This window comes from Mustela lutreola, chromosome 8 (genome assembly GCF_030435805.1).
Source record: "Mustela lutreola isolate mMusLut2 chromosome 8, mMusLut2.pri, whole genome shotgun sequence".
NCBI lineage: Eukaryota > Metazoa > Chordata > Mammalia > Carnivora > Mustelidae > Mustela > Mustela lutreola.
The window spans coordinates 103,967,559-103,988,839 of NC_081297.1; the positions used below are offsets into that span (position 1 = coordinate 103,967,559).

Sequence of the window (21,281 nt, forward strand, 5' to 3'; positions counted from 1 at the left end):
GTAATACTTAATGAGCAGGTAAATGTCAATTAAACAAGGATTAGGTGTCACTTTACGCTTGTTAGACTGGAAAAATGCAAAACATAGGTAGTGCCGAGCATGGGGCAGGGAGAGGATGGAGGGGAGAAACCATGGGTTGGGGAGGGCCAGCCAGCTCTGTGGTTCTGGAGCGTGTCTGGCAGGAGGGACTCAGGTTAGTATATCCAGACTCTGTGACTCAGTGACTGTGACTCCCAGGTATGCACTCCATGGGGGCCATAACGGAAGCCTTTGGAGGAGGAGCTTACCGTGGAAGGGAGGGAGGCAACAGGGAATAGATGAGTGAGAAAGAAGACATCTCAGAAGATGCCGGAGTTAGAAGCAACAGATGGGAGGTACACAGGGCGCTTGGGGGGGACCTTAAAAACATTGTAGGGAGTAAATAAACACATGAGGAAACAGATGAGACCTAGAACATAAAAATATTCACCTAAGTTAAAACTTGCACCCAGATGGAGGTTGTGTAAGAACATTTGCAAACAAAGGGCTTTACATTAAACAAATTAAAATAGTTCAGAGGGGAGCAGGATTGGGGATGAAACAAACATACAAACAGGAAGAGAAGGACAGATGATGTGAGAGTCGGAGGGCCTAACTCCCACCCACTTCCACTCGCCCAGCTTCGCGGTTGACACAGCAGTTGCTTCACGAGTGACTGTGAATAAAAGTCATAATAAAAGGCTGGTGACATCATCCAGGACGACGCTAAGTCTCTGATGTTATTCTCCTGGGAACGCTGGGAAATCCATGATGTCGCTTGGCCTGTGGGGAGGAGGTAGATATCCTACTCATTGTAACAATTCTCTACTGAAAAATGTCCCTTCTATACAAAGTAAAATGCCAAATTATATCTCTAGAAGATATGGCTTATTTGTTTGATCCTTAGGGAGACGTAGATAAAGGCTGAAACTCTCCATTATCTAGCAGTGCATTGGCGCACGTTCTTATGTAATGTTTGGTAGAATATATTGTCACCACCCATTCTGTGAGCCACACTGCCAGGCTAGCAATGGCGTTTGGCCACTCTTCCTGGTGAAGAGCCATCCAGGGAATTCTCTCAGGGCAAAACTCTGGGTTCGTACCCACTTTTTCTGGATTTGGCCTGTTGGCTCCTTCAGCGTCAGGGAGAAGTTGTGCCCAGTTTGCCGCTGGCGCTCACCGCTGGAGTTCAGCCAGTGGCTGAGTCATCTGCTGTTCCCTAGTCCTCACTCTTCTTCATCTCTCTTCGTTAGTCTCCCCAATGGTTGTCTCATTTTAACCTTCCTATTGGTCCCAGTCAGGGTTCCCGACCGTGGTATTTGTGGTCGGCTAGCTGTTGTGGTGGTCTGTCCTGTCCAGTGTAGGATGTCTAGTTTAGCAACATCCCTGGCCAGTCGCGCCCCCCAGAGTGACAACCCCAAACATCTCCAGAGATTGTCAAATACCTCCGGCGCGGGGTGACAAAATCACCTCCAGTGGAGAACCACTAGCTTACACACACCGGCATTTCTGTACACGATCTGTTTGAGAAATGTTCTTCCTTGTTTCAGGGTATAAGATGCTGCAATCTGTTTGCTGACTCTATTCGGTAAAAGTTTAAAACCAGAAGCTCCGAGAAGATGGGTCCAGGTAAGCATCGAGCCACATCTACCTGTGGCAAAAAGGTTGGGGCCCATTTCCTGAATTAATTCAGAAATAAAGCAACCACCGCACAAAAATGGAAACCCTCAGTCCGAGTTAACTGAGTCATGAGGGCAACTGTGGTTCTTGGGCCGCTGCGTTCCCGGGTCGGTGCCTTTGTTTCCTGTTTGCATTAACCACAGGCGCGTGCCCCGCAGAGGTGTGAAGGGAGGCTGGGAAGAGTGGGTGCCAGTGTGCCAGTGGGTTGGGATCCTTCTGGATTCTCTAGGATTTGCAATAGGAGGACAAGGCGGGCATTCTCAAATTGGTTCTTTTGACTCAGTGGCCTTTTTGGTGGGAAAACTGTCCCCCAAATTAGGGTTGGTAGAACTAAGAAAAACAGAATGCATGTGAAAAGACTGAGGATCTCTGTGAGATAGTACGATAAGATGAAATGAAGAAAATCCTTGGTTATGACTGTTAATACCCCTCCCCCCCCACCCAGCACTTTAGAAAATGTTTGTTGTGGGTCACGTACGTGATGATTTGATGAGGGAAGGGCAGGTGGAATCAGATTTGAATTTGGCTCTTGCTTCAGAGTTTTTACAGTTGCGGTGCTTATTCCAAAATACCCAGATTTAATTCCAAAAAGAACCGGGTTTGGGGAGATTAGCTGCCCTAAGGCGGTCCTCTGACTTCAAACCAGGAGTGCGAAATTCTGTAGAATTATAGTGGAAAGAACAGGAGCAATTAATGGTTCCAAGTTCCACATTTTGGCTGAGGAGATTGGTGCAGAAACTGGGTGGGGGAGGCACTCATCACCATGGTGATAAGTCTGGCGAGAAGTGAAGGAATGACAAAACACTAGAGAGAAGGAAGACGGGGGAGATGCTGGGAAGTGTAGGAAAGAAAAAAAAATGAAGCCAAAAGAGAACAGACAAGTTTCTTGAATGAAAGAGATTAGAATCCTTGAGAATAAAGGGACCTCAACAAGCAAATGGCCAAAGTGGAAAGGGGCAAGTCCTTTTTCCTGCAGAATCATGGGGTCATCAAGTTCAGCCCAGCCCATCAAGACATTGCTGCCTGGGACTTCCAGCCTTTTCTCATAAGCCCCCTCAACCCCTCCCAAGGACCAGAGAGATGGTGCTGAGAAGAGCCCATTTCACAGATGAGACTGCGAGAGGCATAAGGACAGGGGCTCGTTCAAGTTCATAGAGCTACAGGGGCAGAAGTCACAGGCCGGTTTTGTACTCCTTATTCCATTACACCACATGGCTGCCTGGGCTCAGCGGATTCTCAGAAGGTAGATGTTACAGTGAGAGGATTTTAGAAAAATGATTGAGGACTGAATCAATTTCTCTGGAGAAGAAGCTAGAGAGCGAAGGCCCTGAAAATGAGAACATGTGAGGGGATGCCTGGGTGGCTCAGTCGGTAAAGCGTCTGCCTTTGGCTCAGGTTATGATCCCAGGGTCCTGGGATCAAGTCCCGCATTTGGGCTCTCCTCTGAGCGGAGGGCCTGCCGCTTACCCTGCTTGTGCTCGCTGGTGCTCTCTCTCTGACAAACAAATAAAAAATCTTAAAAAAAAAAAAAAAGAGGATGTAGGAGTCTTTAAACAAATGGACAATTTTACATTTCTCCATTCCATTTAAACTGTGTTTTCCATGGCTTAGCTGAACCCAGCTGTTCACGTGACAGTTAAAGAGGGGAGAGAACGGCCTTCTTAGTTTTGTGGGGGGCATCAGGGGTCATCCCTGAACTCTTGGATGACAGAGAAGAAGTTCCACCGGCCTTTACCTTCCCTGATTTGTGGACAGGACATGGCTAGCTCCTGTGGGCTGAGAGAGAAGGGGATAAAGGGGTCTTGGCCTCGTGGCACTCTCTGGCTTTGAGGACTGCATCCGATGCATGGGAGAGCCTATTCTAGGGGTTGGACGAGCCAAAAAGACTAAGCCAGCAGGCCCGGTGACCATTTATGCAGGGGGTAGAAGTTTCCAGAGCTCAGGAGAAATTGGGCTACGCAGGCAATGAAATCAGGCACCAGAGAAGAAATTCTTTTTTTTCTTTTTCCAGCTTTGGTCTGTGTTGGGTAAAAACCCATTTTAGAATGAATAGAGATTTCTTCATCTGATCTGGGCATTTGCTAGCTTGAATTTATTGCTGAATTCAACCACATGGGCTCAATGAATGAGTCATTATTCAGCTTTCAGTGCAAGGAGGAAACAGGAGGCCCCCTCAGAGTCTGATGAAGTACTGAGGAAATTAAATAGTTCTCTGGACAAAGGTGCGTAAGTGATGGATGGAAGCAGAGATGAATGAACACTTCCCTAGTCCAGAAGAGTGGACACCTGGAGTCATACATTCTGTTTGTGTGTCATTTATCACCTTGGATATATGAACAAAAATTGCTTATATTTTGAAAGCAGCTAGGTAGAAACTTGTTTGAATTTGAGCAATAGATAAAGCCAAAGAGAAGAGAATTTCAACTTAAGTTGAAATAGCCAAAAAAAAAAAAAAATAGCAATTAGAGGCTGGGGGAGGGTTAGGGCTGGCTCTCAGCTGCGTTTATATCGGGGCTTGATCACATAGCCCTTACAACCCTTTGGGAATATCAGTCCCTTCCCTGGTGCTAACCCTCTTGACCCACATAGAGAACCGTCGATGTATAGTATTTCTCCCAATATTATTTCCTTTCAGTCTTTGGAGAAAATCCAGTTAAAGTAAATGTCACTGCTGTCATGCAGCTTGGGTGGCCCAGTTGGATGCAGGGTCTTGTAAAAATGTGCTAATTATAACATTACATGTTGGGAGTGGTTGGGGAGAAGGGTTCTGACTGCTTTCTTCTGTCAGAAAAATGAAGCGGATGATGGCTGGGCTCAAAGTGGGAGCAATGCCCTCCTGTATGCGTATGTAAAAGACCGGGTAGGAGCACCCGGAAGGCTCAGTCAGTTGAGTGTCTCATGAGCCGCGTGAGTGGCTCAGGGCATGGTCTCGGGGTCATGGGATCGAGCCCTGCATTAGGCTCCACGCTGAGTTTGAAGTCTGCTTGCGATTCTCTCCCTCTCCCTCTGCCCATCCCCCACTCTCATTCTCTCTCAAATAAATAAAGTCTTAAAAAAAAAAAAAAAAAGACCAGGTAGACTCAAGCAGGAAGCACCCAGACAGAGGGCCTGCCAAGGCTAGAGGAGTTTGAGCATGGCTTCCTTGGGGCATCCTCCAGAACTGTGGGCGCACGGCTGGCTGATTCAGGGCCTCACACATGGCTTGACACAGTGAGGACGCGCCCAGGTTAAGAGGGTGGGCTCTTGAGTCAGGTAAACCTGGGTTTGAATCTGAGCTCTACCCCTTTCTGGCTGTGTGTTATAAGTCACGCTATTTTGCTTTTCCAAAGACTCTGTTTTCTTCATCTTTAAAATGGAGAGACTAGTATACTGACCCATAGAATTCCTGTGGGGATTAGTGAGATTCTCTGTCAACTTTACAGGCTGCTGCCTGGACCCATGTGTACTCGATAAGTGGTAGCAATCAGGGTTATTTTATTTATTAAGTCATATGTAGTCAAGCTTTGCCATACGACAGAGATAGTGAGAGCAGCACTCCTAAGACATGGCCTTCTCCACACGAAGTCAGAGGTCCCAACGAACTGCCGCCCCCAACAACTCCTTGGAGGGAACTGGTCAATGTCCTGTCCCCATCGTGCCATCCTGGACCCCCTTAACCTCCCAGCTCCAATATCTTACCTCATGCCAAACAACCTGGCAGACGCAGTAACTGGTCCCATGTTGTGACATGACTGGGATTTTAGCTTAAGAGTTCGTGTTAAATACACTCAAGCCTTGTTACTCTTTGGTTCCATAAGCATTTGCTTATGAGATTCCTTGTCCTCTTGGCTTCCGATTTCTCCAGTGTTCAAGACCAGGGGGTGGGTACAGAAAGAATGGCCATGGCTGCCATCAGCCCCCCTGCCCTTTCCACTGGAAGGCTCGAGTGCGTCAGGTTGGACTTGTGGACATCTTTGATTGCCCTGTGGGAGGTGCTGCCAAGGCCTCATCGTCTGCAAACCAGGGCAAAAAGTAAGGAGCAGAGTTTGCAACAGAAAATAGTACAACCTGAAAGGTGGGACAGAGTAGAAGGGAAAGACAAAAGGATGAGAGAATAAAAAGAAAACAGAGAAAAAGAAATGGAAAGGAGGTGGAGGTTGTAATGCTGTGAAGCTTAAGAATCAAGAAGGGATCGTAGTTCGAGAACGTGGTAGTGAGATGGTTAGAAAGCCTCAACGAGTCCGTATTAGGAAGGAGCTTTTGCAGCATTGTGTGACCCATATCCCTCTCTTTATGACTGAGGAGTTGAAGAAAAGAGAAAAAGTGGGGAGGAGAGCAAACTTTGTCTGTCTGGGGGCAAAACTGGGGGACTATCGGCTACAGGATCCTTTCCAAAGGTAACATAATCTCTGAATTATAAGCCATAGATATATTATTAAGATTCCTTGTTTGGTTAAGATAGGTTGCTGTGGTCTGTGTGACTTCTGTGAAAGTCACCTTGTAACAGATGATGTGAATGTATTTGATTTTCTCAGTTCTCAGACACTAGGATCATAATGCCCTGTAGTTTTAAGTAGCTTATATAGTATGAAGGCTTTTTCAAAAGTTGACCAGTCCTTAGGTATGTTTTGGAACTAATGCTGGAAGTAAGAACCTCAGCTAGAACCCGGTCCTAGAGGTTCTGGTCTTCCTTTGGGTGGTTCCTCAGCTGGCTCGTTGTTAAAATCTATTATATCTGTTTCCTTGGTGTCCAGGTTTTCCATTAAATACAGCATATCAGGAGAGGCTCGAGAGCCAGCCACAATGTTGATTCCACTGGTCTCTGAAGATGTTTCTGTGTCAGGTAAGAGAATGGGCTCAGGGCTCATGGGATCTGGGCGGAGGTCCACTGGGGAGGTGTAGTTGGACTCCAGGAACCCCGGGAGGCTCCACCTTTTCAAGAACTTGTCATCATTAGGGTCTTTCCCAGAGACAAATGTGGGGACATTTCTTTCATCTTTGGCAGAACTAGTCTGGGGACTGGGGTCCCTCGGAGGTGTCCTTTTCTCTGAGGGGCAAGGAATCAATCCCACGGGGACTTTCTGTTGTCCAGTCCCGCTTGGCTCCACCCCAGTAAACTCTGCACTCTGGATGGAGGCCATGGAGCCATCGGACGCAGGCACTGATGCCTCGGCCACTGTGATCAGTACCTCAGGCACCTGCGGCATTTTGGTGGGGGAGACCCTCACACTGGACTGTGGACTCAGGCTTTGCAAAGTGCTCGTCCGGCTGGTCTCCCTGATGGTGGACAGCTCCCCCAGGCTGGAGTACATCTTGATGCTCCCCTCTGGGGAGCAGGTCTGGTTCGGGGTGCCTGGGACACGGTGGTAGCTTCTGGAGGGCACATCCAACAGATCCCTGGCTGGGCTGACATCACCGCTTGGGGGAAAGAACATGGAGCTGTCACTGGCCTGCCGGCTATAGCTTCTTCTCTGGGGGCTGGAGGGGTGTTCGTGGGCGCTCAGGAATCTCTTGACTCTCCTAATCATGGAATGGCGGTGGCCGTGCTTCTCGTAATTCCACAGCCAGTCCTCGCCAGGGAAGTCGGATCCGGACAGTCTGAAACATATAACGACACAATGCAGGCAACTCGGCTTTGGGACCCCAACCCTCTGGGAGGTGTCTCAGAATTAAGGAGAGTCTGGAATGTTTGCATTCCAGATCTGGAAATGGAGGGGATTTTAACCTGAGAGAGTCTAGCAGAGATTCTCAGAACTTTTGGTCCCAGGACCTTTTTAAACTCTGAAGCACTATTGAATACCCCAAAGAGATTTGTTTATGTGGGTTATGGCTATTGCTATTTACTGCATCAGAAATAACTGAGGAATATAAAAAATAAAACCCACACATACAAGAATGTGCAAGCACGCATTCCATTAACTGTTAAGTGATGACATCATCACGTAGCATGGAGCCTCTGGAAAATTCCACTGCACACTCAGGAAAGAATGAGAGTGAAAAAGGTAAATAACATTTTAGTGTTGTTAGAAAAATAGTTTTGACCTTAAGGACTTGGGTCTTGTGGGGAGATCCTAGTTTTTAGGGATTCCCAGCACTTCCTAGACCATTCTTTTGAAAATCACTAATTTAGAGATCTGAACATTAATCAAAAAAAGGATACAATGTGGGGCACCTGAGTGGCTCAGTGGGTTAAGCCGCTGCCTTCGGCTCAGGTCATGATCTCAGAGTCCTGGGATCGAGTCCCACATCGGGCTCTCTGCTCAGCAGAGAGCCTGCTTCCCCCTCTCTCTCTGCCTGCCTCTCCATCTACTTGTGATTTCTCTCTGTCAAATAAATAAATAAAATCTTTAAAAAAAAAAAAAAAAGGATACAATGTGCATTCCTTCAGCCTTTTTACTTGTGAACTAAGGCCATGAACTAACGTGCGTGAACCCCCCAAAACAATGGATCATAGCTAAATGCAAGATCCTGCAAAACACAGCTGACATTTACATTTATTTAAGTACCTCCTTTCATTAATTCACTTAATTACCATGTTCATTGTGTGAGCTGGTACTATTATGATTCTCACTTAACAGATTCCTGAGGGCTATGTAGCCTGTGGGAGCAGAACTCAAATCCGACTTCAAAGCCTTTGTTCTTAATCCCTTTATTATATAGAGTCTGCTTCAGGGGGGTCAAGTGTTAAGGTAGGCCTGGGAGTGGCCGGGGGCGATGTAGATTAATGAGTAAAACAGTCCTTGCCTACAGGTAATTTGTTACCATCCCTGGTCTGCTCACCGAGGGTTAAGAAAGAAGTAATGTGAACACTGTGGCAAGAGCACAGCCACAGAGGAGGGGTGGTGTGTGGCGTGTGGCCTGGCCATGCGGCCAGGCTCTGAGCAGCTGAACTTTGATTGATTGGGTAATGTTGCATTTTCAACATTTGGGATGTAAAACAAATAACCCTATCCTTTTGAATCTTCTCCTTCAAGGCTGAAATAAAATGGGTAATTGGGATAGGAGTGAAAACTATGCAGTAGTTAGGCCAAGTCCGGCCTCCCCGTACATGGTGCACATACGGTCTTACTGAGGTTCAAAGTTAATCCTCAGCCTGAAACCACACATGCTCGCACTGGCTCTGGGAGCACCCATGCTCCGCTGGCACAGTCCAGGACTCGTGAGGCTATCCGTGTGACTGTCGATGGGGACGAGATGCCTGCACAAGGCCAGGTGCACTTTCTGTGACCCAGAGGGTAAAGTTGGAGCAGCACAAAACGGGTGTAACCTGAAAGGGCACAGTGAGCAGCAGAGAGAACGTCGTCGTTCCGTGTTTATGAATAAAAGATGGCTGAGTGAGATGATTAACCAGCTGAATGTCCCGGGACGGCGTCCGGTTACAACCTCGTGCTGTTCTTCTAAAGCCCCAGCAGGGCTCTCGGCTACCGGCTACCGGATAGCCTCTGCCCCGCCCCCGCTCCCCCCCCCCCCCGCCCCCGGGGCTGTGCCTGGCTCCGATTCTCTTACACACGGACTCCAGAAACGCAGACTCATGCCTCAGCGGCCTGGCCGCCCTCCTCTCCTTGGATTTCCTGAGGTCAGATCTGCAGTCACACTTCAGGAGGGCACTTGGTTACACAGGGCACCCAAGGAGGGACAGTGCGATCCTTCACTAAAATGACCACGCTGGGAATCTGAGGCGGAGCTGGCGGGCTCCCTCAATAGGGTGAGCCTCTGTCCTCCATTTGGGGTCTTTACTTTTTATTGGGGACTTTTCTTCATTGAGTCCTCCTGAACCACACAATCCTGTAAGAACGATAGTATCTTCCAAGAAACCCGGCTGTACCATCAGTACTTCAAAACTTTGTAAGCCCTAAAAGGACACAATTTTCTAATGATGCACTGATGTGAGGGACATGTATATTCAATGGGGGCAAGAGGATTAAGGCCCTGTGTCACCAGTTAGAGAAAAACAGAGCGGCTGCAAGGCGCAGACTGCAAAAGGGCAATGCTCTTGTTCTATTAGTACTGATTCATCAACTGACACCCGGCAGGGCTGCCCATGAGATCCCTCTGCACCTTCTTGCCTCAGGAGACTGGTGTGGACGCATGAGATTTATCCGCTTACCCGACTCAATCTATGTGAGCACTGGTTATGAATAAATTGGGTGCACAAGTACTGTATCACATCATTTAAAAGGCGGGAGAAGCTTGTATATAAATAGCTACATTTGAAGGTCAAGTAAGCTTTCAAGCTGGCTTTGACATCAAGTAGGAATCGAATGGGCAGAGAAGGGACTGAGCATTCCAAGTGGAAGAAATGACTTGAGCAAATGAGACAGGAGAAACTCTAGGGTGTTTATGAGGAATGGGAGATACCTGAGTTGTGTCAAGAGCAGAAGAGTGTCAGGCAGACAGCTGAGAAGATAGCCTTGGACTGTGGTATGGAGTTTCACATACTAGGTTGAGGGATTTGGACCTGACCGCAGAGGTGGGTGGTTCTGGACTGTCTTTGTGGATGGAGGGCATGAGTAGCCATGTGCTGTTTGGTTGTAGTGTGCGAGCTGGAAAACTACATGGAAAGCAACACTGATGAGTATGGTCATCCAGAAATGCTTTGGATGAGAAACATGACACAGGAACTTTCCATGCTGTTAGTCTGGAGGACCCAATAGGGGGTCCTTGGAGGAACACTTGGCAGCCAGGATCTGGGTAACTGATGTGGTGAAGGAGGCCTTCCTGGTGTTTATGTTCAGTCCAGAACATAAACTGAGACTCCCTAGCAGGTGTACCTAACGACCTTTCCTCCAAGTGTTTCCATGTGTGAATGTCTCACCCCCATCTCCTTTCTCCCACAGTCATGGTTCCCAATATGATGGCAGAAACCATGGTCTGAGAACAAAAGGGTTTAAAGCTTTGAGTACACGGAATGGAAAACATTAAAGGTTTTTCATTTCTCAGTTGGGGAGGCTTGGATGTACCTTTTAGGTCCTTTTAGACCTTTAGACTTTCTTCTCCTCCTTATTTGGTTTTTGAAGTATTCCTTTTGTATAAACGTTAGTACAATCCTGAGGCCCAAATATAACACCACTTAAAAATGCCTCAAAACAGTGATAGCGGAAACATTATATTGCTTTACATTAGAGAAGGTCAGCTGAAAAAAGTCTTAAGTTCTGGAATTTGCTTGGAGTTAGATAGGCAGGTAATTAGAGCTCAGAGGACATTCATGGAAAGTGCCATGCAGCCATTAGTGTCCAGAAGATGGAATTTGAGTATTGCCTCTGTGGTGAGGAAAATGATTTATTTCAGGAGCTTACAGAGCCAGGATTTCTGCCGCCTGGGCTGACTGTAACCAGCTGTGTGACCTGAGGAGAGCCACTTAACCTTTCTGTGACTCAACATCTTACTCGATAAACTAGGACAACAGTACTTTGTCTACATGCCTCACAGGCTGTTGGGAGTTCAAAAGGAGCAATAGATGTGGAAAAGCTTTGATGAGTAGACGACATGAAAAGGACTCTGTCAGTGACTGGCAGACTGTCAGAGGCAACTTCCAAGTCATCGCTGACTTCTCGCACCTGGTTGGAGGAGAGGATAGTGTCTGCCCAAAGGTTACTCCCTTTTCTCCTCCCAGAGTATATTTTACAAGTGTTACTACACCTTAGAGCTGCCAACTGACAATGAACATCTTAGAAGGGAGGACGCTGACAGTCATTTCATGGTTTAGACGAGGGCACTGAAAGAATGGAGAGGAAGCATGGGGACAGGAGAAACTAGGTTCCTCTGGAGAAGGAAGATGGGGCTGATCAGGTGGTTTTCGTGCCACTGGCAGACGTGGCCCAATCCGGCAGTAAATACCGACTACGCAATGTAAATCATCAATACGGAAGAAATGATATTAAGGAAGGTCGTGCCAAGTACTGGGCTCTTTTCGAAGGGGTGGAGAAGAGGAAGTGGGGGACAGAGACTAGGTTCTGTTAAGCCAGTCAGGCTAGTTGGAGCTAGCCGAGCCAAGGAGGGAGAGCATGCACTATTTCTACAGGTCACACTGGCGCCAGGATTGGATGTGTTCTTATTTCAATCTCAGCTGTTAAAAAAGATCAACAATCCACATTTTCAAGATATCTGTTGAACACCGACAACACCATCAGCCCCACAGTCTCCCTTTCCAGTGACAGATATCTGAGGGTCTGAGCAGCAGTGATTTAATTAAGGGCTCTTGAGAAGCTGCTTGAGCTGGTCAGGGCGCTGAAGAACACTGGTCACCTCCTGTTGCCATAATAAGAGGCAGGGGACAGGACTGCTGGAGATGGCGGCGACTTTCAGAATTCTTGGGCTGTGTCTGATATGGCAAGACCAAAACAGCTCTAATGACTTGAGAGGTTTAGTGCATTTTTTTTTTGGAGCAAACTTTTTTTTGGAGCAAACTTTTTACAAACCTTTCTCACGTGAATGATAGGTAAATATAGAGCTTCAAAAGATTGAAGGGTAAAAGTAGATGATGCTTGCCTTTTTTAGTCTGGGCCACGTTTTTTTTTTTTTTTTTTTTTTTTAAATCAGCCCCCAGATTTATTAATATATAACTGACATAGAATATTCTGAAGTTTAATGTGTATGATGTGATGATTTGATACACGTGTGTATTGTGGAATGTTTGCCACAAAAAGGTCAGCCAACATCATCCCCTCACATGGTCGCCATTTTTTTTTCTTGTTGCACCACATTTTAAGTGGTATTTTGACAACTTAAATTCAATTAATTTAGGTCATTTTAACAGAGTTTTAATAAAGAATTTAGGAAACTCATATTTAATATGATGAGTTCTACTTCTCACATCAGATTTATTGTGTTCAAATTGCTGGTGTTACTCAAAGTCAGGCAGCTGCCTTGGAGGGAGATGATAATTTGCCTGAAAATCTATCAGAGCAGCAGGAGCACATGTGGAGGAGCATTTATTCACAGCAAAGCAAAATGCACTTTTCAAACCCATTAGAGGTGAAGGTTGTTATTTATAACCTTCTTCACTGCAGAATCTTGTCAAAGCGGTAGCCCAGGATTTATGAGATGGGAAAGGTAACTCTCATTCTGTGCTGGGAGGTGTGGGGAAAATCCACTGTGAGGAAAATCCAGCAGATAGAAGGCTGCATTCAACCAGCATTCCCCCTACTCCCTTGCTGGAGGCCAGTTTCTAGCAGTGGCACATCACGGGAGGTTTGCTGAGCCCAGTGAGATGCACGCGGAGCTGGCAACCTTCCCTCTACCTTTCTCTTGCCTCCTTGCTAGTTTGAACCAAAGATTATGGCAAATCTGGCAAAAGAACAGGCATATCTAGCCTTCTGTTACCACTCTGGTTATGCTCACTTGGCCTCCATGGAGTGACACAAAAATAAATTGTGGTCCAACATGGGGGTTCACTTATGGTCCCCCACATTTCCACACTATTGTAGTCTACAAGAGTTTTGCTAGAAACAGAAATTAAGTCATCTATACCTCTTATATCTTTAAAAAGGTGAAAACTGAGTGCCAATGGTGAAGCCATGTTGGCATATGGAAGAATCGCTGAGAAAGTTCTAAAATTACCAACTTAATGCCATCTCCTTGGGAGGTTCCGTCTCTCCACCCTTTCTGGTACATTAAGTGAAAATCAATGTTCCAAGAATACCTTTTTGTTGAAGTTAGTGATTTAGAAATTGAGATATTTTGGGTGGTTTATAACCAAGCATGCAATAGTATACATCAGCCTGTGTATTTTTTTTATAAAGCTAAAATATTTTAATATAGTTAGCTAAGAGAGGATTACTGCCCAAAACACCCATCTAGAAGTATATTTAACACAATCTAATAATTTGCTTGTTAAATACAGATTTTGGTATGATAGAGCTACTATCATTTAGAATACATCTGACTGTACCGTGCAATCCTAATGCTTTGTGCACATTAAATATATATGTATAATTGCAAAAAAGTAATTATATTATCTCTACATATTCGCAGAACCTTTGGAATAAAGAGAGATAAGTAAATTAGTCAATAAATGTTCAATAAACCCCTCAGCTCCCAACGAGAAGAAACTTACAAACGTGTATATTTCTCCTCTTTTCTTAGTGCATCTCAAAATGACTTCATAGACACATTCCTTGAGATCACTCTAAAAGCGAGGAAGTGGTGACATATTTGGATCCTGGCTAGAAGCCCAATAAAGCAGTGTCCTTTAAATGGTGCTGCAGCCAGAGGTTCAAGGTTCCCAGGCTGAGAGCAGGTGTCTACATCAGCAGGACACTGAGAGCGAGCACAGCCCCATGTGTACACACTTGTGTGATCCATTTCATAAGCAGCTAAAGTCCCTCTTCTCCAGGATTGGGAATCCTTCAGCTGTTATGGATAGATGTTTCAGTTGGGTTTTTTGAAGGCCTTGAAGGGATTGCTCCTTCTTTACTCTTGGTGGTTTTGATTTTTAAGACAGGATTAAAGGGAGTTATGAGACTTCAGGTCTTTCATTTCCTCAGAGACTTATAAATTTGCACTAATGATAATTCCAATGCTTAAAAAAGAATAAGGATTTTGGAATGACTAATGGTGCTATAATATGAAAAGCCTTCTACCTCTAACTAGCTGTGGTAGGCTAGGCCTGGCTCTTACTTTTATTTTCTTTTTTTAAAGAAATTTATTTTCAGTAATGCTGGCTTAAGTTTAAGCATCCTAGGTTTTGTTTTGATAAAGTTTGGTTTCTTAGACGTAAGTGTTTAGTAGCACTCAGAGAAGACCCATTTGCATTTTTGGGGTTTGGGGTGTGTTTTCTTCATGGGGGTCTTATGGACGACTCTTCTTAACGACCGTTTGCGGGTGTTCTTTTTATCTTGGTTAATAATGTCACCACGGTAAGGACAATGACAAATGCATTAATTAAAATGGCAGCCCTGCAATATATACTTTAAATATCTTATAGCTTTATATGTCAACTATACTTCAGTAAAGTTGAAATTAAAAAAAAACAAAACCCTGTTACTTCAAATATACTAAGATTCCTTGCTATTTTTTACTCATCTTGGCTTGGAATTTACCCTTTGCTGGATCCCCGTATTCCTATCCTCTGTGCTAGCTCCTAATTTGTTCCTAAAATGCACCTTACACTCCTCAGCTCCAAGGAGCTTTGTCTGACTCACCGGGCTTGGTGAGCATTTCTTGATTGCCGTGTTTACCACGTTGTATTATAACCAGTCTCCTCCTCGTTGTGTCTGTGAGCTTCAGAGGTATTTGTTTTGCTTTGGTTTTCGTTTTTTGCCTCTGCCAGGCATTTGGCATAAAACCTACCATATACCAGACCGTGAAAGTGTATTTTGCCTGGAATAAATGGACGCCTTTGTTGTGTATGCAAAGATACAAGGAAAAACACCATATTTTAAGTTTGTACTTGAGATAAAAAACGGGGGACAACTTGTTTTATTTCACTAATGTACATTTGGTAAATGTGTAGAAAATAGGGCAATATTTTGAACATGTTCCTGAATATAGAGGAGAGAGGAATTGTCTCTAAGGAATTTCCTTTTTATGTGGAAATGAACAACGTGCCAAATATGAAGGACAACATGATGCAGAGTAATTTCTCAGGTTGCCCCTGGATAGCACTTTTGCTCAGTTATGGAAGGGCATTGCCTTGATTTTTAGAATTTCTGGGTCATGGGAATTGTGCTCATAAGCGTGAAATATTGATATGAAAAGATAAGAGGACTTTTATTTCTGAGTTAAATCTGCTGGGAACATATATCCTCAATAGAATAAGAAAATAAAAAACTTACTCATCCAGGGAAGGATTTTATATGCACATTAAGCTGCAAACACTTGTCTGAAATGTTTGCAACTATACTATTTTGTCCCCTGGTCTTGATTCTCATGCAAAAGGCTCACTGGGTCATCATCATCAATAAAATCACCTGGGCTACAATAATCCTTACTTTTACCTTTGCTTTTCCCTGAGCTTCAGTCAGATGGCTCTATTGGTATTGGCATTGTATTCGGTGAGTGAACAATGCAATGCTTAGGGAATCATCTTTTGTAATTTTAGAGGACATCTATTGCTTTTCTTAGCCTAGCAAACCATTCACCCTTTCCTGGTAATACCACCCTAATTTTCGTAAGACATCCACTCCATATGGTTGGGTACGGCTGACCACATCCCTTGGTCCAAAGATGGACATGTGAACCAGCCTTGTCTAATCAAAACATCATGTCTCCCCATTGATAGTGATTGGTTCAAGAATGGGCATGTTAGCCAAGTCCAGCCAACGAATTCGGTACTTTAGTTTGAAGAGTTGGAGAACAGGTGTACTCTCTCTATAGGGTTTGCTGAGAAGTTAGGTCATAGGCCTAAAGCTTCTGGCTGCCATCTTGCGATTTTGCATCAGGAGGGGTGAGCCTGCCTGAAACCTGAGTCAGTGGAGAGAAAAGTGGGAACAGAGAGACAGGGCAATAGTGAGTGCTGGTGACATTCTCTGAGTCTCTGGATCCAGCCATGCTCAAAGTGAGGCTAGTCTCTAGATGTGACTCAAGAAAACCCTTTTTTGCTTATAGTTAGCTGGACTTGGTTTCCCATCACAGGCAACCAGAAACAACTTAGACAAGTTGCATGGTCCTTAGACAAGAGCACAGTCCTGGAAGGAATCAACAGTGATGGATCAAAGAGGGCATTTCTGTGAATTCTCCAAAAGCCTGCATTCTTGTAGTTACGTTCCTGGGTTGTGAGGATCCCCTGGAATGGTCCCCATTCATGCAGAGAATCAAGACCAATTGAGCTTTTACCTAATTGTTTCTTTGACTAATTGGTGCTAGAGGAGTCCGGTTAAATGCCTCCCTTAATAGATTCTGGCCTTTGCCTGAGCCTGTTCCCATCATGCTAGCAAACAGCCTGTCTTAATTGCAGGAATGCTCTCTGACAGCTAAAAACTTAGCTGCATTCTTAAATATCATATCTCCTAGTTTTCTCTGAAGCATTTTATTTTCTGTTCTACATTTCCCAGAACTAGTTTAATACAAATAATAGCTTAGACTTGTTTAATCTTTCTGTGCCTCACTTTGACATCCACAAATAAGAGATTCACACAGGTCGATACTGACAATGTTCCGTGGTCATATCTAGAGTGTTTTTGTGTTTACAATCTCATTTAATCTTCTCAATAATTGTTTGGGGTATTTTCTTTGAGGTCTTGTAAATCCTTAATTCTGAGTTTCTATATTTAGAAATAGGGGAAATATATATTTTAATGCTTTCTAAGGAACATGGACATTCACATGAGAATGTAAAATTATGACCATTGGGATGAATGTGCAGATCAAGATAAAAATCTTGAGACCAAAAAAAAATAATTTTAACCATCCTGCACAAACAACTTATTGGACCACAGCAATGGAGCCCAAGGGCCAAAAACCATCACTGCGACTGATTCTCTGACCCTATCAAATGTGCTGGTTTCTTTTCTTTATAAGTTAGATCTTTGAACACTTTGTATTCATCAGTGATGGGAATGGAGGGAAATGTTAAAGCCTACTGAGTTGTCCAAAAACAAACTCACAGGAAAACAACTATTATTTTTCCAAAACTGAGAAGGATTTCAAAGTCCATGAAACTGTCCCTGCAGAATGAGTGACAAAATGATGAGAAGTGAAAACCACAGGGAATGACTCTTCATGGAGCCTGAGCAGCCCGCTGGGGGAGGATTGAACACCCAGGCTGGAGGAAGCCCTGGGTAGGAGAGTCTGGGCCTCAGCAGGCCTTCTAGAAGCAGAGGAAAGTCTAGCCTGGAACCTTCTCTAAGGTGTGCTTTGAGGACAACAAGGCAATTCTCCTGGCTCCTAAATCATCTCATTATTTGCCACAATTCCTAAAATTCTCCTTTTTCATCTTTCCCTTTGGATCTTAGAAGGCTTTCAGCCTCAGTGGCTCCTTTAGGGGAGGGATGCCACAAACTATCATTTGTTAGGATTAAGAGACATTTGGCCCAGGGTAAAGCCTTGTAGGAATAGGGCTGTAGGAATAGGGTGGAAACTAGATATCCTGATGGTAGGGAAAGAGGAGGACTGAACATGGTGGGGGAGAAGACAGAAGGTCCCAGGTGGCAACGACAGGACACGAACTCGCCTCACAAATCTGAGAGCTGGCCTTAAAGAAAGGCAAACACAGTTTTGCCCAAAGTTATAAGAAAAAGCCTACAAAAGTTTTTGTCTTCTCTACAATTTTTTAGAGGGGTTCTTCTTATTTTTCTAAATTTGTCCATAGTCTTCTCTTTAAGTTACTTGGAAACTGTGGCATCTGCTTTCAGCAAATATACTTAAACTTCCCCCACATTCACACATTTCTCCAAAATCATATACATTATCAGATTTAATAAAATTATTCAAGAACTGTGCATGATTTAGTTCAGGTCTCAGCCCATTTATTTAAAGCTAAGTACAGAGGGACAGATTGTTAAGTTAAAACCGTAGAACAGAGACTGACTTGTCAACATAGTTGAATTAAAATCCTAGAGAAAACTTTTGATAAAACTTATCACATTCCTTAAGATTTGCTTGCTCCATGTAGTCTAATGCAGTGCCTGCACATGGTATATGCTTAGTTAATACTTGTTACAAACAAACACATTTAATTATGATAGTCATAATTAAATGACTATATAATTGAATGATTAAACTACTTTTCAAATTGGAAGGGGGAAAAAAAGAAGATGGTTTCATAACTATTGGAAATTTTTCTGTGGTATAAAAACAAGGTGAAGTGCAAATTACCCCCAATTACACACACATCACATTTAAACCAGAAACTAGAGTCTCTTTACTCTCAGACTTCCTTGGGCATGTTAATTATATCTGAAAATTTGAAAAGGCTACTCCTCTAAGATATTAATAGTTGAGAATTGTCATGAAAGTAAATTCAAGATTAGGACATAAAAAATCAGAACAGTGCCATATTGTATTTTCCAAATATTGATGATTTAAAAAAGTACACTTACCCCATTTCGACAGTTGACCCCAGAAATGAGGGTATGCAGTAGTCTGCAGCTGCCAGTGTATAGGGCGGTCGAGCAGCAGAATCGTCCCAGTAAATGTCCTTCTTCATCTTAGGTAAGCTCATGTGCATCTCATCCACAGCTAAAAGAGAGACCTAAAATCATTGTTTTATTGTTAGAGTAATTCGGATATGAGTTGTGTAATCAAAGAGAGTAAGTTCTAGTGGGTGGATGGGATTTGCAGGAGGATAGAACAGTCTGAAAGAGTAAATATACAAATGTCTGTCATTTATATTTGCTGTAACCAAGGCTGCTTCACAGTTGTGCATGTTGTTCACTGCACAAGAGCACTTGACCTTGGCAATGGGGGTTAAGTGGGGCTATAAAACTGCCCAGACTTGGTTTATCAAGCCATAAGCCCAGAATGGAGCCAGCAACGTTTTACCTGGAGGCAGGAGAGACACCTTTTTCTTCTTTGTTCAGAGTTACCATGTTGTCTAATGGCTATCCTGACAGCAAACTCATAGTTCCAGACATTACAGGAAGTTGAAGATTCTCAATATCCCATTCTGTTGATTCCATAAACATAGTTACACTTGATATCATTTCTTATGCATCCTGATTTTTTTGTTTGTTTGTTTGTTTGTTTGGAAAAGTATATCAGCAAATCTCCACAGCCTGGGGCCATATAGTGCTTTCTCTTCTTGACTTTGACACACTGAGGCATGAATAAATTATTAATCTTCTGCAAATCCAATTCTTCCAAAGAGCGAGTGGCCTAACTGTTATGCTTCCTCCCTGACAGACTGACAGTGTGATTGTTGGAGGAGGTCACAGAGAAGATTTAATCTCTGTTGACCTGAAAGCTGAACCCAGGCAATCACCCCCACCCCTTCCCTGTTCACTGGAATGTACATTCTGCCTACTGTTCTCACAATGGAGCCATGTCAAGGACATAGCCTTGAGAGAGCACCCTGTTGTTGAGACCATCTTGACTGAAAGTAGGGCTGAACACAGTTAAGGGCTCTGTATAAACTTGGAAGATTTTGGCAGGTGGACATGGAAATCTACCTATCTTGTGGCTACCCAAGCCAAGCCTGGTCTGTCAGTCCCCTTGTTTAGTCAGCCTGCCACCTACCAATCTGGAGTGGCCTGGCTTCCCTTCCTCTGTGCTGGGCCTCCACGTTCAGGCCAGTTTGTGAACTAACAGTGATCTACGATGAAACACTTGAACTGTTTAAGAGCTGCTTGAAGCAAGCAGACAAATTGAAATTCTTTTCTCAGCCTGTGAGGGAGACAATGGTCTGACGACAGTCCTATTAGAAAGGAAAATTCTCTCATACTGGTGCTTCTGAAAAACCTCTCTGGAATATGCTGTGGGGTCAGGGTCCTGGGGCCCATTTGGTTTTGTTCAGTTAGATTTGAGACACAGGTTGTTGTGGCCCACATGCCCAGTGCCCTGCTGGGTGGTCATCTGACCACAGGCTCCTACATCACATGAATTCGGGAACTCACCTCCCACCAGATCATGTCTGGCTGTCATTTTATGTCCCTGCTCCCCCCACTTGGATGGCAACACAGAACAGATGAAAGAATGGATGAAAATATTGCTCTGCAGAAAGATGGAAGAGGCTCTGTAAAGCTAATAAAGAAACTTACAAAGAAAATTGGCTTGAACTTCTACTTAAAAGGGACTAATCTTTACTGCAACAGAGACCCAGGACCTGTGAGGTTCCAGAAGGACGTGAGACAACATACTGAAAAGCCAAACCTCTTTCATCTGTGGCTAAAGCTCTGAAGCTCAGGGGCCCGAATTCCGAGTCTGTTCAGATTTGAAACACCATAAGGGATTCATTATTAATGTTTGTACAAGAAAGAGAAGCTCCTCTAACCTGCAAGTTTCTGTCAATGCACCAGTTGGTTTCAAAATCATCATCATCTTCTCCAAATGGGTTGATAAGCTGCTCAGCTACCTGCAGTGGAGAACACAGAGCAAGGCCATCATGATGCCTGTGAAGACTAAGAAGGCAGGCTGAGGGTGATGGAGATGACGCCCTTTGCCACTTCCATGATATGAAGCCCAGAGGGGAGTGGGTCATTCCACCGACACTGATATTTATCCGCAAGTGAGACTTGACTCTCAGACCACAAATGAGGCACCTGGATGGGCTTGCTCTCTAGTGGTTCTGTCTGTCTATTCAGCTGGGGACAGTGCAGACCCTCCCCAAGAGAAGCTGTGTACTGTCTAGAAGCCCAGTGATTGATGCTCAGGGGCAGATCTAGCCAGTGAATGTTGAAGGAGCACTGACAAGGTGCAAGGCACTCTGCCGGGCACCTGTGGGGCTATGTAGCCTGTGAGCTGAAGAAATTTATAAGGGCCCAGGTGATGAGACCAAAATTTAACCATGGGGAAGATAAAACAGCAAAGATTTAAAACACAATTAAAGAAAATAATACAAGGAGTTTCCACAATTATTGGACATAACAGCTAAATGAATGAGTCAGAGAGCTAGCGAGTCAAAGTTGGAATTTGACTCCCTTTGTTTTATTCTAAAGGGTTTTCTGGTACCTGGTCAGTTTCCCACTGGGAAAAGTATAGGTAGCTCCTTATCGCATTTTTTTCCACAT

General features: G+C 44.3%; 1 protein-coding gene and 1 long non-coding RNA gene across 2 annotated transcripts in view; one reads left to right on the forward strand and one right to left on the reverse strand.

The window, feature by feature from the left end:
- The first annotated feature begins 308 nt into the window (after positions 1 to 308).
- On the forward strand, positions 309 to 6,534 carry LOC131839151 (uncharacterized). The gene is made up of 3 exons (XR_009356827.1): positions 309 to 374; positions 1,569 to 1,647; positions 6,432 to 6,534. It is a non-coding gene; the product is annotated as an uncharacterized LOC131839151 (long non-coding RNA).
- The window catches only part of BEST3 (bestrophin 3), a 37,147-nt gene continuing 21,023 nt past the window's right edge, over positions 5,158 to 21,281 (reverse strand). Inside the window, exons 8-10 of the mRNA XM_059186301.1 lie at positions 20,546 to 20,626; positions 18,657 to 18,808; positions 5,158 to 7,275 (exon numbers count right to left, since the gene is read on the reverse strand). Coding sequence (XP_059042284.1) covers positions 6,333 to 7,275; positions 18,657 to 18,808; positions 20,546 to 20,626 — 1,176 coding nt within the window. The 3' untranslated portion in view covers positions 5,158 to 6,332. The remainder of the gene's footprint in view (positions 7,276 to 18,656; positions 18,809 to 20,545; positions 20,627 to 21,281) is intronic.